This window comes from Notamacropus eugenii, chromosome 4 (genome assembly GCF_028372415.1).
Source record: "Notamacropus eugenii isolate mMacEug1 chromosome 4, mMacEug1.pri_v2, whole genome shotgun sequence".
Classification (NCBI taxonomy): Eukaryota; Metazoa; Chordata; class Mammalia; order Diprotodontia; family Macropodidae; genus Notamacropus; species Notamacropus eugenii.
In genome coordinates, this window is record NC_092875.1 from 233,434,233 (window position 1) to 233,460,638 (window position 26,406).

The 26,406-nt window shown below is 40.5% G+C and overlaps 1 protein-coding gene and 1 long non-coding RNA gene across 3 annotated transcripts in view; both read right to left on the minus strand.

Moving 5' to 3' along the window:
- RAB31 (RAB31, member RAS oncogene family) overlaps positions 1–12,310 on the minus strand; it is a 178,725-nt gene extending 166,415 nt beyond the window's left edge. Inside the window, exon 1 of the mRNA XM_072604231.1 lies at positions 12,212–12,310. Within this exon, the coding sequence (XP_072460332.1) occupies positions 12,212–12,250 (39 nt within the window). The 5' untranslated portion in view covers positions 12,251–12,310. The remainder of the gene's footprint in view (positions 1–12,211) is intronic.
- A 2,057-nt stretch (positions 12,311–14,367) lies between these two features.
- On the minus strand, positions 14,368–18,741 carry LOC140501048 (uncharacterized). 2 transcript variants are annotated; one of them, XR_011966038.1, is made up of 4 exons: positions 18,610–18,696; positions 18,355–18,446; positions 17,309–17,394; positions 14,368–15,665 (listed from the first exon to the last, which is right to left on the minus strand). It is a non-coding gene; the product is annotated as an uncharacterized lncRNA (long non-coding RNA). The 2 variants fall into 2 exon arrangements; XR_011966037.1 differs by lacking the exon at positions 18,355–18,446 and having other exon boundaries at positions 18,610–18,741.
- Between the last annotated feature and the right edge of the window lie 7,665 nt (positions 18,742–26,406).

Consider the following 26,406-nt stretch of genomic DNA (forward strand, 5'->3'; position numbering starts at 1 on the left):
TTTGCTATATACTTAACATAAAAAGCAAGTCCTGATCTGCATACAGGAGAGAGTTTCCTCCCTCCTTAGGTATTACCCACAGTCCTACACCAGTGAAATCACAGGTCTAGTCCTACAATATATATATATATCATCATCATCATCATCATCACTCCATTATACACATATTGGGAACCTACCATGTGTCCATCTTCTAACTCAAAATCCCTCTCTTCCATTAGAATCATTACCATTTTCACAGCAGAACGGGGACAATAGTTGAGAGTTTGTTCACTCTACCAACCAGGGAAGACAGAGGCATCCAACATTCCACCCCACAGGTCACCAACTTTCAACCACGAGGTCCACAATACATCCAACTTAGTCCAGGGAAAGGTGATCAATCAGAAGCAAATATTGCTGAAGAGTTCCTGAATGGGTCCTAATAAAACAGCTGGCTTCTGAAGCACAAGATGTATATATGCAGAAAAGGTACTGGAAAGAAACCAAGATTCTGACTTTCTCCTTTGTGAGCCAAAACAGAATTTTAATAAAAGCACAAAAGGCTATGTTTCTACAAGCTACTGATAAAGAGAAGAAAAGAGGAGAAGAGGAGAACTTTTGCTCTATTTGGGCCTATTAGCCTGGAAGCTGTAGAAATGTCTACATAACTAGTTGTCAAGACAACTCAAAGGCCAAATATAAAAAAACTCTTGAAGATTCCAACCGGAAGGAGCTTTTAAACATATCTCTCTTCACATACTACAGAAGAAGTAACAGACTAGAAGGAAATCCCTTAAACCTCCTTCTTCTTCATGTCATGTGGTAGTGGGTATTAAAAACTGCACACTGGGAAACCTTTGGGATTTGAAAGACTGCTGCCTAAATCTCTTTTTAGGGTTTTTAAAAGATAGTAATAATAAAATGGCTAACAATAGCTGTGATTCTCACAACAATCTTGGAAGGTAGGTGCTATTATTATCCTCATTTTACATATGAGGAAACTGAGGCAAACAAAAGTTAAGTGACATGCCCAAAGTCACACAGCTAGTAAGGGTCTGAGGCCTGGTGAATTCAGATCTTCATGACTCCAGGTCTGATGCTCTATCCACTGTGTTACTTTTTCCTAACTCATTATTTTTATGGTTATAATCCAAACTATTTCCTAGTACTAGTACAAAGTAACAACCTATGTGCTTGACATTTTACTTTCTTTTCTTTTCTTTCTTTTTTCCCTTAACTGGGTCTCCCTATCTCACCAAGCATGGAAGTGTCATGACCACTCACAGACTCAATCCCAGTACTGATTACACAAGAGCTTTGACCTGCTCCATTTCTACCCTTTTCCTGTTAGCCCCTCCTTGGGCAACCTAGTGGCCTTCCTCCTTCCAAGTACTTACCATAGTGAGGCTGGATACCCTTGAGTACTTCCAAGTTCAAGAGATCCACCAGCTTCAGCCTCCCCAATAACAATGACTACAGTTCCACACTGCCCCAGGCAATAACATTTTACAGTTATCCCTTCCACATCTCTGGGGATAGGTTTGTGGTACCCCAGAGACCCAGAAAATCTGAATAAAATTTTTTGGCCCTCCCTTTACATCAGAGCAGAAGTCTGAACTTTACTTTCCCTTTTATGGGATATTTACAGTACCTTATTGTAAAATTTGAGTTGAGTATTTGACTATAGGTTCTGTGTTATCTGCTACTTCTGCAAAATTCCCCAAAAATTTCCATTTCATTTTTTGGAGGGGGGAGGTGAGGCAGTTGGGGTTAAGTGACTTGCCCAAGGTCACATAGCTAGTAAGTGTCATGTGTCTATGGCCACATTTGAACTCAGATCTTCCTGATTCCAGGACTGGTGCTCTATTCACTGCACCACATACCTGCCCCTCCCATTTCATTTCTTATGCCAACCCATGATATAGCAAAACCACAATGGGGAAAGATGTGATGTAGAAGGGATAACTGTACTTTCTATATGTGACAGGCAGAAATGAGAGCCCTGTGACTGTGGATGCTGACAAAGACACTTCATCTAAGTTGTGCTCACCATATCCACTTCTGGATGATCATCTCAGGAAGTACTGTAAAAATGGCTTTGATTCCGCTACAGCTCTGGAAGAACTCCCATTTCCAGAGGAAGACCTGAGCTGACCTATCACCAAAGAGAACCATGGACCAAAGTCTTGCTCTTACCCAAATACCTCTGGGTTTGTCCTTTGACTGAACCCTGTGCCTAGAACCACCTGGACCACCCCAAACCAGTCTAAAACTGATCCTGGGGATGTGACCTGAACCAATATCCCGCTTCCCTGTTCCATCCATTCAAAAAACTCCCCTTCCCCAAACTGCCCCTTTGTAGCCCCCCAGTTCTCCTTGGCTTTAGTCTTTAAATACAACTCTGTAATCCTATACAGATGGGGACTCTTGTACTTCAATGGCTGCAGTGTCCCAGTGTGCTCATCCTTGGGCAGTTCCATATTAAAGATACATTTCTGTTTTTTAACTCCTGACTCCTCTGATTTTCTTTATATTGAGTATGGGGTCAACAGCACTCTCACAAGTTCATCAAACCTTCTGCCACAATTTAACTTACTTTCAAGAAAACTCCAGAGATGAAAATTTGAAGTTTAATCTTTTCAACAGGTAACTTAAGTAAACCCAAATAATGCTCTTGAGTCCCTGGATTTCCAAGACCACTGAGCAAGTCAAGGATAGTTAATTGCCCATTAATGTTCCCTAGCAATCCCACTCTAGTCATCCCTGTGAAATACCAGGAACTCAATCCAACTCACTGTAAAATCCTGAAAACACAAGAAAATCAAGGGTCTAGGTAGTCGGGTATCCCGAGGTTAGGTGAGACAAATAAAGGTAGCTCAAAGAGTGCCAATATGCCTCGTTACTACCTCAGGCAGCAACATATGTCCTCAATTCCAGAAATAAAGGCCTCTAGGTAGATATTACTAGGCAGAGATGTGCAGGTAAATGTTTAACAAACAGCTTTCTAAAAAAAAATGTATGCAAGACACACTTTTAAGCTTAATCTGCATTATCAATATTTTCCATATCACTTTCATAAGTTTAGAGAATCAACAAGGCAATAAATTAAGTCTTGATTTATAACGTTTGCTGATTTCTGAGGTATAAATGCTTACACTGATAATTTAACTGGTTATAGCTGGTTCCAGCACACCCTTGTTACTATTTTCACCCTTATAAATATGTAGCTAAGGATAACTGCTTGGATTTCTTGTGTCTCTACCTTGAGTTTTAGCCTAGCATAAAGCTCCAAATCTTCATTAAACCACTTCAACACTGTGATTCTGCCAGTTCTCTAGTAGAGTTTCATGAGCTGATATTCCCAAGATCAATTTGGCATTTTCTATTTTTCTCATTTTTAGCATCATTAGATCTACTGGGGTATCTGAGTGTTTAGGAAATAACATGGAAGCTTATCTCATTTTAGGTATAAATGAGACTCGAGATAATAGTCCAATGGATACCACAATTATTTATAGTTATATTGAGAAATACCAGTCACGAGAGAGATGTAGGTTAGAGGTTAGAGGTTATTGACACACAGACTAAGTAGAAGGTAAGGTTACCAAAGATAGCATGGAAAGTGCACTGGATTTGGAGTCAAAGGACATGGGTTTGAACCCTTACTACCAGTGTGACCCTGGGCAAGTTCTCTGAGTTAAACGAGTTAACTTCTCTGAGTTTCTCTTTCTTTATCTGAAAAAAAAATGAGTATTGAATTTCAATTTGGAATGATGCAAGGAAAGCATTTAAAATGGAAGATGGTCACCTGAATGAGAGGTAGACCATCCAGCTCCCAAATACTTACTCCAACAAAACCCTGAAGTGTGCACCAGACAGAATAATGATCAAGAAACCCAATGAGAACCTAAAGTGACTTCAGACAGAAGAGGTCAACCAGAAGCCCTAAAGTAATAGGAAATGAGTTCTACCAACAAACAGTATAAGATGATCTTCCAGTTCAACCAAAGGTAGCCAGAGAAAAGAAGCTTCCAAAGCTCTGTGTGTTGAGACAAAAAGAAGGAAGCAATCATTTATTAAGTACCTATTATTTGCCAGGAACTATGAACAAGAGAAGGGGAAAGGAATAAACATTGTACATAGCACCTACTTATGTAGGCACTGTGCTAAGCACTTTACAAATACTATCTCATTTGACCCTCCAATCAACCCTAGGAGGTAGGTGCTAATATTAATCCTCATTTTGCAAATGAGGTAACTGAGACCAATGCACACTAAATGACTTGCTCATGGTCGTGCACCTAAGTATGGAGGATAGATTTGAAGACAGGTCTTTCTGATTCCAGGTCTAGCACTCCATCTACTGTGCTACCTTGTTGCATAGCAGCAAGAGTAAGAGACTCCCCTGAAAAAGCCCAAGGGTGGTCAGAAAACTTTAGGACTGGGGACCTTGGAAGTGCCAGAGAGTGGCAGCAACCAGCAGTAAGGACCAGAACTTAAAGTAGCAGGGCTTAAACTAGGACACTCCAAGACCAGGGATGCTGAAATCCCTAGTACTATGTCCTGAGAATACAGAGAGGACCCTGAAGGTGTAGTGATTTGAATCTCAAAGACATACCTGGGACTACTATTAGGATAGAGGTTAGTACCAAGAACCAAGAAGACTGAGGGTGAAACCAAGTAGGGATGGTCCTCCAGCTAACACCAATATCAACATCAAAAGCACAGTAGGAGATTAAGCATGGCTCTGGCACAATGCCCCAATTCAGGAACTAAAGCTGGAAAGATGAGTAAATTAAAGAAAACACCAATTAATAGTAAAGAAAAAAGATTGTAGACCTAAAGATCTCCAACAGAGACTTCCATAACTATTACAAAGAATCAAAGAAAAAATACTTTCCATAAAAACTATATGAATATCAAGAAAAAATGAAGCAAGAGCTAAAAAATGAAATAAAAGTTCTTGAGGAAAGAATTGAAGGAAAATAAAGAGCTTAGAAGAGAACATGGTAACCTTTAAACTTCACTCAAGAAATGACATCCCAGAAAACTAGAATAATCCAAACAGAAATCATATCTCATGACTCTATGAAACAGTAAATATACTAGAACAAAATCAAAAGATTGAGAAAATAGGTGAAGATGTAAGATATTTGATTTCAAAAACAAATGACTTAGAAAATAGGTAGAGGAGAAATAATTTAAGAATCACTGGTCTTCCCAAGAAACATGATTTTTTTTAAAAAGCCTGGACATTATTATATTTTAGGAAATCATCAGTGATAACTGATTAGATCTGTTAAAACGAGAACGCAAAATAAAGATAGGTAGAGTCTGTCAATTATCTCCTAAAAGGAACTCCAAAATGAAAAGCACTAGGAATGTCATAGCCAAAATCAAGAGTGTTCATGTCAAACAAAAATTACTGCCAGTAGCTAGATGGAATCAGTTCAAGTACCTAGAGACTACAGTCAGTATCACACATGCCTTAGAAGCTTCTAATATAAACAATAAGAGATTACAAAAGGCAAAAGATACAGACTTAAAATCAAAATAACTCACCCTGCAAAGTTAAGCATAATTCTACATGGAAAAAATATATCTTTAATAGAATAGAGGGCTTTCAAGTATCCCTGATGAAATAGTAATTATGAAATACAAACATAAGGATCCAGAAAAATCCTAGAAAGCTAAATCTATTTGAGCAGTTGAAAGGAGCTGTTGTAGGGCTAACACTTTTGTATGGGCTCCTTGAGAACCTTAATGTTATCAAAGCATACTGAGAATTAAATAAGAAAAAAACAAGAGATTCTGGAGCAGAAATGATTTTGTTTTGAGGATCTGAAGAGGGGAAATTGAGGATTCTACTGTTATTAGAGGAAGAAGGGTACAGAATTTACTTTTTCTAATAATTGGAAAGTGTGAGAAAAGTATACAGGTGTAGAAGGAATGGGGATTAAATGAAGCTCATTCATATCTAAAATGGACAAAGGAGAACTGAATAAATGAACACAAAGAAGGTGATGTAGAAAAACATCAAATAACAGGGAAAAGGTAGACACAGGGGAAGCAGAAGTTATGAGAGAGATTATTAATATCAGCAAACAAAATGAGCTTTCTGATGAGGAGAGGAGAGAATTCAGATTTAGAAGGGTGTTTTGGATAGACTTTAGACAATTGGGATATGGCTGAACAAAGTGTGGTACATAAATGTAACTGAACATTATTGCACTGCTAACAAATGATGGAAGAGATGATTTCAGAGAATCTTTGGTTATATGAACTGACAGTGAAGGAGCAGAACCAGGAGGAAAATTTATACAAGAACAGCAATATTGATTTTTTTTAAAAATGATTTTGAAAGCCTCAAGAAATCCAATCAATGTAGTGACCATCCAGAAGACCTATGATGAATCATGTTATTTCCCTCCTGACAGAGAGGCAAAAGACACAAAGTACAGAAAGCAGCATGTATTTCTGCACATGATCACATTACAGATTCATTTTGCTTGACTATGTTCATTTTTTATAACAAATTTTTTTCTTTATTTTCTCAGTTAATTGGGAGTGGGGAGACATTTGGCAAAAATTTAGCAATACTAACGCCAAGGGAAAAAGAGGGTCACTAAAACTATCTTTAAAATGTACAGAAAAGAACAAAAGGAATTTCAGGAGGAAACACAGACAGGTTGTACTCTGGAAAATCATATGTAGAATTCATGTGTGTATGTATCAAGTGATATAAAATGGAGATTCACAGATAAATAATAGAGTATTCTCTTTGTATTTCTGGCTATGTATATGAAAATGGTTCTCTTTTTTTTGGTGCTAAAATTCAGAATTTAAAAAAAATTTGAAGTATTTTGTCAGCCTTAAGGCACTAAAAAAGTGATTATGCTGTCCACATTTGTTGCCCAGGAATCTCATTTCTGAGCATATACACTGAGAAAGTCAAATCAGTTGATAAGCAAGCATTTACTAAGTGCATACTATGTGCCAAGTGCTGTGCTAAGCCAAAGACAGAAACAAATTTCCAGCAGATAACAAAATATCTATGGTAGCACTCTTTGTGACAGCAAAGATCTATAAACAAAGTGAGTGACCACTAAACAGGAAATGTCTGAAAAAAAATCATCATGGTAAATGAATGCATTGTAACATTATTGTATAATAAGCAAGGAAGAATATGAGAAATTCGTAGAAAACTCAGATGATTTATATTAATTGATACAAAGAAAACTAAGCAGAACCAACAAAAATATACACAATGACTACCTACAATAATACGAACTAAAATATCACTTAAAAGAAAAATGAACTATGAATAATGGAAAAAAAAAACTGGAAGTTCCAGAGAAAAGATAATGAAACATACCTTCTTTCTCATGACAGAGAGGCAGGACAGAGAGGAAAAGGAAGAAGTAACAGGTTTTCCTTTGGGATACTTTTGCTTAATTGTTAGTTTGTGTTTTGTTCGTTTGCTTTTATCACTGTCACTGAATCCCAAGTAGTGATTCTATCTGGAGAGGTAACAGGAAATGAGTTCAATGTAAAGACAAAAAGCATTAAGAAAATGTACTTTAAAAATAAAAAAATAATAGTTGGCTAAATGGCCTTTGAGTTCTAAACCTTTGAACCTGAGACTATGTGCCTGAAGAGGCTTCAAGACTACAAGACCATAGTATGGTGTTCAACAAATAAGTAGTGTGGTGATGATATTTGTGTTCAGTCTAAATAAGGGAGAAAGGTATAATAACATGTAAGGTCAACCCAACCTAGAGTAGGAAGAGTGGGCAATCATCCAAGGGGGATGATTAGAGAGGTGTTACAAGGCTCAACCTTAGAAAAAATTTCTTGGACACCACCCTTCACCTCCAATCTGAAATTCCCTCCACTAGAGTCCCTCCAATAAACTAGATAACAAAGGTAAGACATTATCTACAGAAGGCCATAAAACACATGTTGCTTGGAAAAAGAGAATGAAACCTGGGAATCTCCTTTAATTCCCTTCCATTCTTCACTATTTCAATGGATTTATGATCTCATCAATGTGGATAATCTCAGTAAAAGAGATTGCAATCCATCCATAAATCCTACAGGTATGCTCTACCCACCACTCAGGGGGACTACCTCTTAAGTTTCCTAACATTATGTGTGTACCAGTGTACAACAATGGCTATTCAACCATTATCATACTCTCTTGCCACATGACTTTTCCATTATTTATGATTTCTTCTACATTTTTTTCTGTACACAATTTATAGAGATACATATAGAGACAGCATGTTGGATGTGAGGTCAGGAAGACCTGGATTCATATTCTACCTTTGCCACTTACTTAGTAGTGTGTCAATGGGCAAGTCATTTAACCTTTCTAAGCTCACGTTTCCTCATCTGAAAAATGGGAATAAAAACATGTGTAATATCTACCTTGTGAGGTTGTTGCAAAATGCTTTGCAAATCTTTTTTTAAGCTTTAAGTTTTATTGATGTGTTTGCTTTTTATGGACTTTATGGACTTCCCTCCCCAAAGATAGCTCTCTTGTAATAAAGTAAAACAACAGAGCAAAGCTAACAAGTGACCTCATCTAAAAGTGCTTGCAATATTCCACACCTGTAATACCCCCAACTTCTCTTATTTAAATGTTTTTTTTTAATTAACAGAAATCTATTTTATCTCCCTCCCAGTCCTCACTACATTGGAGGAAAAAAAGAAAAAGCCAATTTCTTATAAGAAATATGCATAGCCAAGTAAAACAAACTCCCTCCTTCTTTATGACTTTGAGAACACAACAAAATCTATTTCTTTATTTGCCTCTACATGGAGAGCCTGGGAGCCATCCTTACATTTGGCTACAATTTCCTTATATCTTCTAGTTTCATTTGTAGGAAAAAATATCAATATTGCTGCAAGTCAGTTTCTTCAGTAGTCTATTGGCTGAGATCTTACTGCAGGGACTTCACATTTAAAGGATCAACAATGAAGTTAAGGTTTAAAATAACTATAAACTATGTGATCCATGGTACTATCTGCTCTCTATTACCCTGTCATTTCAACTACAGAAGCTGATGAAAGACACTGAGGATTGACAGAGGGCCAATTTGCACTTTTCTTTTGCTTCTTGGGTTGCCATTACCAAAGAATCCATCACTGAATGAATGGTCAGCATACTGGCGATGAGCCTCTTTATCCTTAGTTCAGCTTGTCCTTGGAAAGCAAACTCAATTGTGTTAGAAGTGGGTCTTTCTAGTATAGTAAAGCTCACCAAAGTTTACACTTCACTGGTATGTCCTTCAAGAACCAAGGATTATTTCCACATGCTGATGAAACATCAAAGTAGAACTCCCATTACACAAATTAATTTCTCAGATTAACTAAAAATCATCTTAGAATCATAGCTTTGCAAGTGATAGAATTATGGATTGTAATATGGGTAAGAATTTCAAAAGATTTCCTACTCCAACTCTCTTCAGGTAAGGTATTATTATCCCCATTTTATAGATAAGCAACAATATCACACAACAGGAGAAGAATAGTACCCAAGCCTTCTAATTAGCAGTAGAAAACGAGATCCTTTGCAAGATAAAAAGCTATTAACCCCAAGAGGATCTACAATTCTATTAGTACAGCAGGAAACATTATCTACCTAGAGGAGAAGTTATTGACTTTTTGTGAGTCATGGACCCCCCCCCTTTGGCAGTTTGGTGAAACTTACAGATTCCTGGAATTAATGAAATTGTAAAATTCATAATTGAAGGAAATGCTATGTTCCGTTTAAAGGCTAATGCAAATAAAGATGTTTTCTTCTATCCAAGTTCATTGACCCCACCCCCAAATCTATCCACACACCCTTTGGGAGTCTGCATAGCAAAATTAAGAGCCCTTGAACCAGACTGTATCTAGAAGAGGGTGATGAAGGGCAGATGGAGCACCTAGGTGGCATAGTGGAGTTAGGGCCTGGAGTTAGGAAGACTCACCTTCCTGAGTTCATATCTGGCCTCAGACACCTACTAGCTGTATGACCCTGGGCAAGGCACTTAATCCTGTTTGCCTCAGTTTCCTCATCTGTAAAATGAGCTGGAGAAGGAAATGGCAAACCACACAAGTATCTTTGCCAAGAAAACCTCAAATGGGATCATAAAGAGTCAGACACAATTGAACAACAAGATAGAAGGGGTTTGGAAATCATGTCACATAAGGAACAATTGAATACATGGAGATGTTTATCCTAAGTAGGATCATGATGGGCATAAAATACTTGAATAGCTTTTATATGAAGGAGGAAAACAGATTTATTCTAGTTTTCCTTCAGAGGGCAGTTACCCAGTGCATTGGAAAAAGCATTAAATTTAAATCAGAAGACCTGGATTCAAATCTCGGCTCTGCCCCTACTTACTTGATTTCAGACAAGTCATTTTATCTCAAGACCTCAGTTTCCCTTTCTGTAAAATGAAAGGGTTAGATTAAACTACATCTAAGATATCTTCTTGCTCTAAAATTCTATAATCCTTAGTCTAAATCCTGTGTCTAAGAGAAGTCACAAAACCGAGTGGTGAATACTTGACCTACTTCATAGCTTTCCCTAAGGCCAGCCCTAGTCACACAACCTAAGTATGCTTCCAAAACTTTCAACTACTTAAGGTACCACATTCCTTCTAGGTCCTTGATGGTCTTTCTGAAACCGAAATGATACCTCAAAAGGAGACATAAAATTCCTGGAATTTATGTCTGGACAATATTAGAATCCCTTGCCAAAAAAAAAAAGAACCTACCAACGTGAATTTTGATAAAAGCCACCAGAGAGACTAGAATAACCTAGAAACATATAACTTTGCACAACTGAATGACAGAGGTTGAGGGGGGTCGTTACTGAGGATATGGCAAAGATGAAAGGAGAAGAGAGGCTAAGTAAAGCCATACAATCCAGTCAGAGGTCCCAGAACCCTCCTCAAAACAGTCCAGACGTCATTACAGCTTTGTAAACACAAGTCTATCCCAATCTTCTCCCTACAAAAGTCACAGAGTGGATAGAGACTTAAAAGATCATTTCCTCTTATTCGCTTCTTGGAAATCTACTGACAGCTCATAGTTAACATATCTTTGAGGCTAACAAGAATGAGTGTTCCCTTCTGCTGCTTTAGTTGGTGGAGGGGGGCAAGTTTCTTGGAGACAAGATTAGTTGGATCAAGCTAGCAGGAGTCCACAGATGTCAAAAGCTGCTGCATCTTTGCTGGGGGTGGGGGGGTTGGGGGGGAAGGTTGAGGGGGTTGCCAGGACACTGTTCTTTTTAAAGAACCAGCTTTGAGGTAGGGAGCAAGGATGGGTTCCGAGGTGGAATGAGATCAAATAGAAAAGCCCTAGATCCTAAACTCCGGGAGAATGTCCTGTTGGAACTTTCGGAGCGGCCCTCCTTGTGAATGACACAGGCCAGCCATTCCACTGGTTTTTCCATCACTGGCAGCTTAAACAGAGTTCTTCTTTATGCTAAGAAAGAAGATTTGAGAAACAGGGGAAGTAGTACTTATGGGGGGGGGGGGGGAGGAGAGGGAACGAAGACTTTCTTAGCCTGCTGCTTTATCCACGACACAAAAGGCTTCCAGACCCACCGCATACTTTCTTTACCCACCCTCCCAACCACTGCCGTACTCTGAGTTTAAAAACACTTATGGACAGCTTAACCTGCTTTTTAAAAAAAAGTAAATAAACAAACGAAATCATTTCCACGGCGACGAGAAGGAATTCAGGCTATTCTGAAAACTAATTTACTTTCAGCCGGAAGGAAACTATCAAAGGCAATGGAGAAAGCCCCTCCAGCAAGGCTTGGATGAGGGAATGGAGGGGACTCCCCGGGACCCTCGGTGGCAGATGGACAGCGGTTCCGGGGGCACTCTTCCCCGAGGGGACCCTCCAGTCCCGGGGCAGCCCAGTTACAGGAAGCCGGTCCAGGGAAGGTAGCCAAAAGAGGCGGGCAAGAAGCCCAGAAAGCTCCCTGGGCCCTCTTAGTCCCGGGACCCCAGCTGGGGCGGGAGAGAAAGAGGGGGTGACAAAGACCAGAAGGGAGTCTAAGCCCCCCGGCTTACGGGGGCTAATGGGATGCCTCCGGGAGCATCCCCACCCTCTCTGGGATAGGGGCGGGGGTCTCGAGGCCACGGCCGCCCCCTCCCGGCTGGAAAAAGCCGGTCCCCTTCGCTCGTCTACCCTGGCAAGGGCCGCTGGCTCCAGGACTCACCCCGAGAAGACACACTTTCAGCTCCCGTATCGCCATCATCTGCTTGGGGCTGGGGCAGGGCAGGGGGCTTGCATTCTCCGGGAGGAGTCCCCCGGGTGTCCCGCACAGCCAACGCCGCCGCCGCCGCCGGCTCCTCTTCACTGGTCGCGCGCTCTCTCTTTCTCTCTGTCTCTGTCTCTGTCTTTCTCTCTTAGCCAACCAGGGAGCGGAAACCAGCTGCTGCTATTCTGGGCAGCCCCAGCCCCAGCCCCAGCGCCGCCACCACCACTACCACAGCCTCCACAGCCGCCGCAGCGCACGATCACATGTCTGCAGTCAAGACTTGGGGTCTACGAGCTCTCGGACCCTAAACTCTAACGAGCCTCACTAGCCCGGAAAGCAGCCAGAACTCAGCGCGTCTCCCAGGAACGCCCTCTGGGGTCCACTCGGCACCCTAAGCTCAGACACCTCCGCTGCTGCAAGCGATAACCCTAACTCAAAACCAGGCTGCAGTTCAAACCCCTAGCCTCCTCGTCCCCCCTGCCCCAAATCTCGACAACCTAACTCAACCCCAGTGAAATGACGCCCTGGGTTCTCAATGCAGTCCGGGCTAGCCGAGTGTCTATGGATGTAATTTATTTGTAGTAGTGTATCTCTGAAATGAGCATGAGGAAAATCAGGAACTGATCATTTTTCTGAAGATTCGACCTCCTGGTTCCACTGACCTCGCCTTCTTCTCCCCCGTCACCTCCACCCCGAACCCTCAGCAGCAAGATAACTGGGAACTCGTTTCCCTGTAAGCACCGAAGCGGATTTTGAAACCCTCTTTGGAATCCAAGGAAAGACTTTTCCACTGTGGGAGGTACAAAAAAGAAGCCAAGTGGCATCTTGGAGTGTTTGGAGACAAGGGAGGGTATCTCTGTTTCAGAAAGAAAATCCTGCAGTCCGCAGTATCCGAACTCTCCAAAGCAGTTAACTGTAGTTGTTAACTACAGTTAAAAAAAAATCCCCTTGAAGAAATACTGCTTGCTCTTCTACCTATATGTTGCTTGGGTAGTCTCACAAACTTCTACTGTTAACAATATAAAAGAGGGAAGAAGTTAGGCAGGAGGAAATGAGCATGGAAGTTACCTTGTCACTTGGCGTGGATTGGGCATCATGTAGTCACCACCACCACCACCATTATCTTTCCCCATGTATGTGTGACCCCAGGGCAAGCAGTTCAGATCAAATTTAAAAACCAAATCATTCCAGATGAGCCATCCTAACTCACTTATGTCAAATTGACTGGCTTGAAAATAAAGCAAATAACAAAAAGACAATGTAAGGTATGTGGGGCTCTACCAAAAGGGTTTTGACATACTGAGGGTTCGGTAGAAAAGACTGGATCTTTTACTGGATAGTGAGGAGTTATTTCTCTTCCAATCCACTTTTTTGGTCCTTTCAATAGTGTCTGACTCTTTGTGCATCCATTTGAGGTTTTCTTGGTAAAAATACTAGAGTAGCTTGCCATTTCCTTCTCCAGCTCATTTTACAGATGAGGAAACAAAGGCAAACAGGGCATTTTGCCCAGGGTCATGCAGCTAGTGTCTGATGTCATATTTGAACTTAGAAGGACCATACTATAGGAATTGAATTAAACAGAAAATCTAATTCCCTTTCTTTACCAGAAACTGCAGCAGAGGCCAGGGTAGTCACTGTTAAAGTTGCGCTCTCTTGCCTAAGAATCTGTGTCATTTTCTTTTTCTTTTCAAAGTTTGATGTGTTTTCTACAGCACAGTCATTTCCACGTGCCTCCCCCCCCCCCCCCCCACCTCCACTGGGAAAACTCTCCCTTATAAAAAATAAAAGTTAAGCTAAACCTAGCAACCCAGAGAGGGGCTGACAATATACATGGATATAACATTCCTCACCTCTATTCTCCTTTGTGTTTTCTCATCTGTTTTCTGGGACCATGACTGTTCATTACATTTAATACAAGATTAATTACCTTTTTGTTTCTTTCATGTCATTCTAGTTATTGTATATATTGTTTTCCTAGATCCACTTTCCTTATTTTCCTTAGTTCATACAGGCCTTCGTAGTTTCTTATAAATTAATTAAGAAAGAAACATTAATTAAGTGCTTTTTGTGGGGCAAATACTATGTCATAGAAACACAAATAAGAAGAAAAATAGTTCCTGCCCTCAAGAAGCTTAAATTTTAATAGAAGGAGAAAACAGACAGAGTGGTGGCCAGGCAGGAATCTTTAGTTTGACGTCATATGAATGATGAGTAGGGTTACAGGGGAGTAGACCAGTACACCCTTACTAGAAGGAGTGACAGAACAGGGAGGGGTGTGAAAACAAGGAAGACTAGGATCTACTTGAAATAGAACAAGTGAAGCATCAAAACAGTGTCAATCCAGAGCAGAATCTCCAGAGATGAAAGGGATAAAGTCCTCAGGAGGCAACGTTTTCAAAAAGAATACAGAATTGAGTAAAACATGGCTGGGATCTGCCAGAAATGGTGGACCAGGTAAGGCAAGTGAAGCAATTATATTTATATAACACAAATCATTCAGCCTTTCTCCAATCCATGAACTCTCACTTTGTTTCCAATTCTTTACTACCACAAAAAAAAAAAAGTGATACTATGAATATTTTGGTATATGTGTAACCTTTCCCTTAGTCCTAGGCCTGCTCAGGATTTGTGTATTGGGGATTCCTTAGGTGAAAAAAGAAACGAACAGTTTCATGATTTCTTAAAGAATTCCACATTGATCAATCATCTAGAATGATTGTACCAATTTGCAACTCCACCTATGAGGTGCTAACATGTCTTTCATCCCCTAGCACCTTCAAAATTGACTGTTCTAGCCTTTTTCAGTTCTTAGCTTCCAACAAGACCAAGAAGAGGAGGAACAACTGGTGTGCCAAAAAGCACCACAGCCACGCGCAGCTCATCCACTGCACCAACTGCACCCACTGCATGCCCAAGGACAAGGCCATCAAGAAGTTTGTCATCTGCAACATCGTGGAAACCCCAGTCATCAGGGACATCCCCGAGGCCAGTGTCCATCCCATAGATAACTCATTTGTACGTACTTGTTTGTATGTTGGCTTTTCTATTTAACCATGAACTTTTTGAGAGCAGGGATTCTTTTACCTTTCCTTATATTTCCAGGGTTTGGCACATAATGGATAATAGTTGCTTAATAAGTGTTTATTGACTAATTGGTTGATTTGGCAGTGCCAAAGACTTTGAAGACAATCACTTCCTTTCTGTATCTTCAATAGCTATTGTTAACAATTGACCATCAGTCATCAGTTGTTGCTAGTGGTGATGAGAAAGGTTGGCCTCTTCTCCATAAAGATTTCTTCCTTCAGTGGTGGCTTTAGGGGCTGGGTTGGCAGCAAGTTTGGTAGTTTGGGGAGGGGGGACTGCTATTCACAAGGCTCTTGAGTTCAGGGTCCTTGTCCCTCTTCATCAGCATCTGAGGAGAAATGGTGGTCAAGGTAGTGGTGGTTTGATTTTCTCAATTCATACTGCTTCTCTCTCTCTCTCTCTCTCTCTCTCTCTCTCTCTCTCTCTCTCTCTCTCTCTCTCTCTCTCTCTCTCTCTTTCTCCCTCCCTCTCTTTCTCAGGCTGCCTTGCTATTTCAGACAAACTGGCTTGCCTCCTCTCCAAGCCTGTTCATTTACATCTCTCATGTTCTTGAAAAAAGGAGTTGCAGATGTGGCAGACACTGGCTGCACTGCTGGTGGCCATGGAATGACCACTTCCTACCCCGACCCCCACCTTCTTTACTCCCTGTTTTCCAAATGCTTGTTATCCTCTGTCATCACTTTTACCAATATAGGTGTGATACAATACCTCAGAGTGTTATGGAGCATTTTTCTTCATGTGGTTATTGATAGTATACATTTATTCTTTTGAAAACTGTTTATATTCTTTGACCATGTCTATTGAGGAATACCTTATAGTTGTATCTGCGTCAATTTCGTATGTGTCTCTTAAAATAGATTTTTAATTGATATCTTTCCTTTAAATACCACCTAGATTTCTCCGCATTATCCCTCCCCATAACCTTTTCTATTGAACTATCTCTTATAACAATTTTTTTTTTTTTAGAAAAGAAAGTAAGAAGTGGGGTAGGGGGGATGAGGGGGGGAATTCAACAAAAGCAATCAATACAGCAAAAAAATCTTCCATATTCAATGATCCACATCTATGGACCTTCCTTCCCACCTCACCTCTTCAAAAGATTGGGTAGAAGTGTCTTCTAGCACTTCTTTGGACCAAGCTTGTTCTTTTTTACATTTTGGAATATTCATTTTTTATTGTTTTGTAGTTTTCTTTCAATCTACATTTCTATAGCATATCTTCTCTTCTAGTAAGATTCTTACTAAAGTCCTCCTTAATAGGCTGATCCTTCACCTGGAAGATGTTCATCTACCTGAGAGTCAGTGTGGCTTCAGAAAAGGCAAAGGAACAGTTGATGTGGTGTTTGCTGCCTGACAATTCCAGAAATGCCAGGAGCAGAACAGAGGTCTGTACACAACGTTTGTAGATCTGACCAAGGTCTTTGACACTGCTAGCTGTGAGGGGTTATGGAAAATTATGTCAAAATTCAGTTGCCCTGAGAAGTTCGTCAGTATTGTACATCAATTTCATGATGGCAAGCTTGCTAGGGTTCTGGATAGCGGACAATGCTCTCGTGCCTTCCCAGTCACCAATGGAGTGAAACAGGGCTGTGTGCTTGCTCCCATGCTTTTCAGCATGATGTTTTCAGCCATGTTGTCGAATGCTTTCAAAGAGGATAAACATGGCATCAAGGTCAACTACCACAATGATGGTAAATTCTTCAACTTGAAAAGGCAACAAGCCAAGATCAAAGTGGAGGGAGTGTGGGTGTATGATTTTCTGTTTGCAGATAATTGCGCACTCAATGGAGCCTCTGAAGCTGAGATGCAACAAAGCACAGATCAGTTCTCTGGTGCCTGTGCTAATTTTGGCCTAATAATAAACATCAAGAAAACACAGGTGCTCCATCAGCCACCACCACACCATCCATATGTGGAACCATTGGTTACAACAAATGGAGAAGTTTTGAACTCTGTGGTTAAGTTAACTTACCTTGGTAGGGTACTTTCCAGGGATGTACACGTTGACAATGAGGTTGATGCACACATTGCCAGAGCTAGCTCAGTATTTGGGAGGCTCTGAAGAAAAGTTGGGGAGAGAAGAGGTATTAGACTGACACCATACTTAAGGTCTGCAGAGCAGTTGTGCTGACTTCATTGTTGTATGCCTGTGAAACATGGACAGTCTGCCAGTGCCATGCCAGGAAACTGAATTGCTTCCATATGAACTGTCTTAGGAAGATTCTGAGGATCACCTGGCAGCATAAGGTACCAGACACTGAGGTCTTTGCTTGAACTAAACTGCCAAGCTTTCAAACTATGCTTCAGAGAGTGCAACTGTGATGGACTGGCCACATTGTTCAAATGCAAAATGTACACTTGCCAAAAAGACTATTTTATAGAGAACTCACATGGGGTAGGTAATCACATGGTGGCCTGAAGAAGCGATACAAGGACACTCTCAAGGTCTTTCTCAAGAACTTTGGAATTGATTGTGTGACATAGGAGACACTGGCATAGGACTGCTCAGCATGGTGTGCCCACATTAGAAAGGGTGCTGTGTTCCATGAGAAAGCAGAATTGAAACAGCACAAAGTAAACTGTAGGATGTGCAAATTTGGAGTACCCACCCCAAATGTTCATGTGGACTCTGTGTGCCCAATCTATGGTAGAGAATTCCAGGTTCATATTGGTCTGATCAGTCACAGTCGGACACACTGAAACTTGACTTTATAATGGTGATGTCATTTTGATCCTCTTCAAGGACGAAGGACAACAACCAACCATATCTTTTCTTAATATCACACACCTGTTTATTACTGAACTTATCAACACAATGTATGAAAAGAAAATGGCAAGGTTGGTTTCTTCAACAAGTTTTTTATGTGTGTACCTTAACAAACAGCTTTACAAATGGGAGGGTACTAGCATTTACTTCTTATCGGGGGGACATAGTAAGGTGTTTAGACGTAGTATAAAATAAATGTCATCACATTTGTATAAACCCAACTTGGTTTTTCTCCGGTATCTGAGTAGTACCTGATCTTATCCCCAGTTTTCATGCAAATCCACTAAGGGACAATATAATTTAGCTTCTGTTTCTTGGCAAGAAACTTCTTTATTCTGAAAATCTAGTGGAAAATAAGATGAAAAGGTCACTCAGTGCAAGCATCATAATGCCAGAAAAAGCAAAAGAAGTCCTATATAACTTGAACATCAGATTCAATCTCTCATTTTGAACTTCCTGGATGTTCCTTTAAAACTTAAATTCAAGAGAATTAAAAATGGACTCACCGTCTTCAACTTAAAACTTAAAGAGGTAGCCTGGTGTAGCAGAAAAAGAGCTGAACTCAGGCAGTTTTCTCTTCAGCAAAACTCAAGGAGATTAGTCAAGCCCAGTCCTTATCAGAATGTTCAGCATATTCAGCTGTTGCAATCCCCATGTCGGGGTTCAGAGGATGCACAGCTATGACTTTTTCTGGTGTACTCTCCAAGTGATAAAGAAACAGACTTTTTGGTTGGTTACTGAGCTGAAACGGGGCATGTATTTAAGAAGCACTAACCAGTCAGGGTTTTCCTTCTTTCTTGACTGGCTGTTTCAAGTAAAGAAGACATGCTATAGGACTCTTAGTAAGGAGAAAGATTTTAAGCCTTAATCTCTCCACCAGGACCTGTAAATACAAATAGCCTATAAAATACAAATAAGTAGCCTGGAAATACAAATCTCTGTTCTTCGCTTCTCTCCATTTGTCCTTTTCGGCATTTAAGGAGTATCGGACTCAGCTGCAACCTGTAGAGCTAGCCACTACAGGTTCAGCAGCGTAGGTCCATGCCAGATTTTGTGGACAGCTAAGCCCGGTGAGGAGCCAAGTCCCAAGTGACCTGCCTGACCTAGCAAAACAATGGATCTAAGGCAACCAAGAGGGAGTTATAGCAACTGATCCATTAGCTTTGCCTCATTAAGTGAACTTGTTGTGACAAATGCTTTGTAAAGTCTGCTTCACCCCAACCCTAGCTTGTACCTTCCACTCTTTCCTCAATGGCCTAATCTGCTGAGTCTCCCTTGATTCTTCTGCTTTTGTTGAATGCAAATGTTTAGCTTGAACAAGATAAGCCTATGACTGGTCTAGCATTCAGCACCACACATCACCTTCATCACTTTCACATCTTGCCTATCTCTTCTCCTTATAATGACAAAGTCTATTAAATGCTAGTGCTTGCTTCAAGGGTACATCTATGACATTTTGTTGCATTTAGGTAAATGTAAGGCAGCACTGGTGATGAGAAGGTCCTGAGATGCACAAGTCTTCAGTAGTAAGTGATCATTGTAGATGCTGTTTTTGACTCCTTTCCTCCCATATGTAATAATCTGTGCCTACTCTGGCATTAAAATCACCCAGAATTACAAGCTTGTCCTCTTCTGGCACATTGATGATGAGGTCTGTCTCTAGGTCTTGATAAAACTTTTCTTTGACCTCATCAGGTTCATCATATGCACTGATGATGGTGGCATAGCACTTTCCTGCAAATGGTAGTCACACTGTCATGAGCCTGTCATTCACTCCTCTGGGGAGGCCCATAAGCTTGTTGACTAGATTAGATCTGATTGTGTAACTTATGCTAGCATCCCAGGACTCTTCATTACAGTGACTACTCCAGAAAAAAACATTAATCCAATTCCAACTTCTATAAGCTGGCCTTCATTTGCCTTCCCTTGTTTCTCTCAGGGCTACTATTTAGATTTGGCACCTCTGAGTTCTCTCACAATAAGACATCTTTCAGGTACTGGATTTTGTGTGGTCCATAAGCATGGGCACATTCTATGTACTGATGATAAGAGGAATTATCTTCGAAAAAAATTGTGACAGTGTGGGAGAGAAGAGGTATTATGCTGCATACCCAACTGGAGGTGTATAGAGGCATTTTGCTGACTTCATTGTTGTATGCTTTTGAAACTTGGACAGTCTCTCATCACCATGACAGAAAATTGAACTACTTTTATTTGAGTTATCTTAGGAAGATTCTGAAGATTACCTGGCAAGATAAAGTACTGGCCAGATATTGAGGTACTTTCTTAAGCTAAACTGCCAACCAGTCAAACTCTACTACAGAGAGCACAGCTAAACATGAGTTTACCTAAAAGATTCTTTTACAGAGAACTCACACAAGGCAAGCACTCACATGGTGCTCAGGAGAAAGATGCTCTCAAGGTCTCTCTGAAGAACTTTAATATCAATTATGAGACATGGGATATGCTGGCACAAAACTACCCAGCATGTACGCTGATATCAAAAAAGGTGCCATGATCTATAAGCAAAGCAGAACCAAAGTATCACAAAGGAAATATGAGGTGTGTAAATCAAGAGACATGTCCATCCCAAATTTTCAAATAGTCTGTGCCCAACATATTGTAGAGCCTTCTGAGCTCATATTGGGTTGATCAGCTATAGTCAAACATACTGTATTTTGACCCCAACATCATGATGTCATTGGTCCTCTTCAAGTATGAAGGAAAAACAACACTTTCCCCAGGGACCAAAGTAGTATAAAGGAGAAAATGCCCCTCTTAGGAGTGTTGTAATTGAATTTTAACAAATAGGCAAATAGGCAGATATCCAAGTAAGATAACATTTATTAGCAGGAGCATGCTGCATGTCACTAAATGAGTCAATGGTTCCATTTATGCCAAAGACCCTGAGTAGATAAATTCCTTTTTTATCGATTTTAGGGAGTATAGAACAAAGAACAGAACAGGGTAGATTACATCATGAGATTGAGAGCAGCATGATTGGTTACAGAGCTGAGACAGAGGGGACAACACGATTAGTTGGAAATTTGGTAATGGGAGCTACCAGGACACCCAGCTCATCTTCTCTCATGAGACTAAAAAGTGCTTATTATTTGAGTCCAGGTGTGAGAGAGTGACCCAGAGTTCTGTACCGCAAACCAGACATCCTTGAAGGAAAGCTTGGTGACCCAAACTCCCTTACTTTCTCAAACATTCCCCAACCTGGACAGGAGAGCTTGATTTTAAAACTTAGCCCATTATAAGCTAGCTGAATCATGAAACAAGTTCAGAAACAAAGAACCTTGACTTAAACATTTCAGGACAAAGTCAATTAATTGTAAAGAGGATCAATAATAAAATGATGGAGGATCAATCTTAACGTTCTCAGTGGAAAAGCTTTGTAACTTTTGTCCATCTTATATCTTCTTGGTAAATTTCTCTTTATAAAAGTTAAATAATATTAATTGGCCACTAATTATCAAAGGTTATCAATAATATGAGAGATGTTAACCGTAACTAGTAATTGATATTGGGGAGAACACACCTGAAAAGAGGCTTAAGCCAATGACCTTAGAAAGATATCCCCAACACTAACAAATTATTAATGAAGTTGTGAACTGCTCCAACCATTCTGAAGAACAGTTTGGAACTATGAGAAAAGACCTATTTGTACAAAAATATAACAGCTCTTTTAGGGGGGCAAAGACTTGGACATTGAGGGGTTACCCATTAATTGGGGAATGGCTGAACAAGTATGATTACAATGGAATACTATTGTGCTATAAGAAAAGACAACCAGGATGATTTCAGAAAAACCTGGGAAGTCTGATATAAACTGATGCACAATGAAGTCAGTAGAACCAGGAGAATATTGTACATAGTAACAGCAATATTTTAACAATGACCAGTTATGAAAAACTCATCTACTCTGATCAAGACAAGCATCCAAAGACAATTTCAAAGGATCCATAATGAAAAATACTATCCACCTCCAGAGAAAGAGAACGGGTGAACTCTGAATGCTGATTAAAGTATATCTTTTTAAAAAGAACTATTTTCTTGGTTGTATATGTGCATTTTCTTTTGCAACATGGTTAATACAGAAATATGTTTTGCATGATTTCACATGGATAATCAATAGCATATTTCTTGCTTTCTTAAGGGGTGGAGGAGGGGCAGGAAGGAAGGAGAGAATTTAGAACTCAAAAAAATTTTAAATGAATGTTAAAAAATTTTTTAAATGTAATTGGAAAGTGTTTAATGAAATATTAATGATATAGATAAAAATGTACTTTAAATTTTTAAATTTTCAAAAGATAACTCTATAACCTCTTGAGATCCTAGAATCCTGAGGGGCAGAGGGGTTGGAGCCTTGCTCAGGGACCCAACTCTTCTGTAAAAAGAGGAGATAAAGATACCTGATGTAAAGGCTTTATTGGAAGAATAATATTTATATATCTATAGTATGTAAGTATCACAGGGTTGTTATGAGGGAAGCTGCAGAATAGATATCTGCCCCCAAATATATCCCCTAGGACCCTCTCCCTTCCTGAAAACAAACAAACCTCAGTTTCTTCAGCACAACTGTTAAACAATCCTAAAATTCCATGCCTGGGTGTGCATTGTCTCATAGTTGGAGACCCTGATGCTACTTCTTAATGCTAAGTTTTAACGCTTAATACTCCTTAATCCTATGTCTATACATAATTATAGGACTGTATTGTCATTTCCAAAAAGCCACTCAAAACCAAATATTTTACACAAACATAATTCCCTCTAATGTGACTCAAAAGAGATAATAAAAGACCTTATTTGCAGGTTAGTAGGAGAGGATCCTGCTTGTCTGTGTACTTATTATATACTAAGTAAAAGGGAATGGAGGAAGTGAGGAATTAGGTAGAAATACTTAGGATTTAAATAGGCTAGAGATATAAATCTCTGACTTTTCCTAACTGGGGGCTCTGAGCTTTCATAATTAGATTAATAAATATTATATATACATATATATAATATGTAATATATATCATATATAAATATAATAAAATAATAGAGAAATGGAAGTGGACCTGAGGGTCATTCTATTGCTTCTAGGTCAAAAGTAAGCAAATTGTTGCAATGAAAGAGGGAGAGGGAGCAATACAGGGAAGAGAGGCTGATGACCAAAGAAAAAGTCATGCCTCAAACCAGTCATATGGGAAGAGATAGCTGTGTCTTGGGAGAATCAACTCTGCTCCTTCTCAGAAGGGAAGAGGGAGTGGAAAGGAATGAGTAATGGGCAGACAACTTTGCCTTCCACAGAGACACCTGCTAGTCATTCTGAAAAGAAAGCAACGCTCTTAAAGAATTAGAAGTAACAGTAATCTATGATTATTTAGTAAATTTAGCCACATTTCTTTAACCCTTCAGAGTCCAAAGCCTTCAGTAGAATTTTAAGAGCAGGCAAATAGAGGAAGAATGTGTGACTGTTTCAAAGAAACCCTTTTTCCTTTATATGGGAACTGAAAACTTCACATTTATAGAGAAGTTAGGGGAAACTAAGTTCCCCATCCTCCCACTCTTTTTTGGGAATAAACTAACTGCTACATATCAGTAGTGTTGTGTGGTCTTCCAGGAAGAGTCTTTTCTGAGTAGTTTAGCTTCAGTATTGGAACAAAGTGAAAGACAGCTCAGTCAAGAGTTAGCAAAATAGAGGCTAACTTAGTCATAATAGGTGGATCTTCAACAAGGATAATCACTGAGGACACCTCAAGTTGATCCAGCTAAGCAAGACTCCCTTTCCTGGATTACCCATGGTGATCTACCAGCCAAACCTCACAGAACAGCCTCCCTCAGGTTCACGCTGGTGCTTTGCACTCATGAGAAGTCAATAGTCTGAATCCTTATTCCCTGAGCCAGCCAAATCTGGAGAAATTTCTTAATGTTTAAGCAAAAAAATAGCCAAAAATGCATGGGGGTGTGGGTTAATATACTGCTCCTGCCATACTCCATTTCTTAAAGGTAAAGTCCTTGAGGTGTTCCAGTGGACTTTCTACCACTTAAATGATTCAGGGTCTGTTACTGGTATACGCTGACCTCTGGTATAAAGAAGCCTGATAAGAGGTAGCACAAAGAGAAAAACTAAAACAGAAACGTAACAAAAAGAAAACAACGTAACAGTTCCCAGAAGGATCAAGCTAAATGATTAATTAAATATAGTGGGTGGTGCCAAATCTTTGCAGTTTATAGTGAGTCTATTTAGCAGAAGCAGAAGGAACATCAATGATACTTCCTTTAGAATTACTGATCCTCATCATAGATCCTAGAGAATAGCCCTATACTGTCACCCAGATGAAATATAAAATCTTTGCCCCATAAAAGGCCTCTGAAGATTTGTCCTACTTCGGTGTGGGCAATTTAGACACTTTCAGTTCTCCCTTGTTGCCATAAGTCAATCTCTCTCCCAATAATAAATGCCACCCCTTTGTTTCCTAAGCCCTCCCTGGGGAGGAGATGCGTGTGTGTGTGTGTGTGTGTGTGTATGTGTGTGTATCATAATCACCAGGTATTTTACTGACAGCAGCGTGGATGGTTAATTAGTTTTACTTTACAATAATGGATGAGTTGCAATGGGCCTGCCTTTTGTTATTGTTCATGCCAGTGCCTATTCTTTTGCCACTGGGCTGTTCCTGGCACTGGCAGGGCCCGTATCTCTTCCTGCTTTTGTTCACTACTGATACCCTCCAGCCAGAAGCTGAAACCTGCACTTCCAGGGTCTACAGGGATGGGGAGCCCACACCTTGAGGCCACATATGACCCTATAGGTCCTCAAGTGAGACCCTTTGACTGAATCCAAACTTCATGGAATAAATCCACTTAGTAAAAGGATTTGTTCTGTAAAACACAGACTCAGTCAAAAGGCCAAACCCAAGGATCTAGAAGGTCACGTGTGACCACAGATTCCCCACCTCTGGTACAACTACCACTACTAAGACCCTAGGTCTTCTGCTCTATATTGGAATAGAGTGTTGTTGGTGGACCTGGGCATGTATACATTCCCCAGCCACTTCTGTATGTCAGACCTGATTTTACTCTACAGAATCTATAAAGAAGGTAACTAGGAGGGTCTGAGCTGCCACTGCCCTCCTGTGTTCAGACTCCTCTAGGTCAGTACATATGCTCTATTATCACCAATACATGAGCAGTATCTCTTTATGTTAAGATAGGGGAAATGTTTCTTGGGACCTGAGTCCAAGCCTCTCAATAGAGAATTACAGTTCACAGTGCAGGAACAAGAGTTTTTAAATTGATGCCTGACCTTAGCTAATTAAACGGGGTTGCAATTGGCACATTTGTTCATATCCCTAATTTTAGGGGGCGGAGCCAAGATGGCGAAGTAGAAAGACACACATACGCTAGCTCTGAACCCACAGCCCATAAAATATCTGTAAAAAAGAACTCCCAACAAATTCTGGAGCAGCAGAAGCCACAGAACAATGGAGGAGGAGAGATTTCTGTTCCAGCGAGCCTGTAAACCTCTCGCAAAAGGACCTTCATGCTGCAGACCCGGAGCTGAGCCCAGCCCTGCATTGGCTGCGCGGCACCGAGAGGAACGGATCTGAGCAGGCTTCAGGGATGGAATCTCCAGCAGCCACATGGGTCCTTCCACCCAGGGGCCCCAAAGGTTGGTGAGAGGGTCCTCTTGGCTTGCCGAGAGGGTAGTGGGGTGCTCCCATAACTCAGGCCCCCTCAGGAGGCAGCAGCGGAGGCGGGAGCAGACAAGGTCTCCCCAAGCAGGCAGGAGCTTGGATCCATTGTTGAAGGTCTCTGCATAAACCCCCTGAGAGAACTGAGCCCAGTGTGGTGGCCCTGCCCCCATCTGAGCACCTGAACTTAATCTCACACTGAATAGCAGCCCTGCCCCCCCCCCAAAGCCCTGAGGCTGGGAAGCAGCATTGGAATCTCAGACCCCAAGCACTGACTGGGAGGATCTGGAGGCAAAGTGGGTGTGAAGAGAATATTCAGAAGTCAAGTCACTGGCTGAGAAAATGCCCAGAAAAGGGAAAAAAAATAAGACCATAGAAGGTTACTTTCTTGGTGAACAGGTATTTCCTCCCTTCCTTTCTGATGAGGAAGAACAATGCTTACCATCAGGGAAAGGCACAGAAGTCAAGGCTTCTGTATCCCAGCCCACTCAATGGGCTCAGGCTCAAAAAGGATTTTGAAAATCAAGTTAGAGAGGTGGAGGAAAAACTGGGAAGACAAATGAGAGATATGCAAGCAAAGCATGAAAAACAATTAAACACCCTGCTAAAGGAGACCCAAAA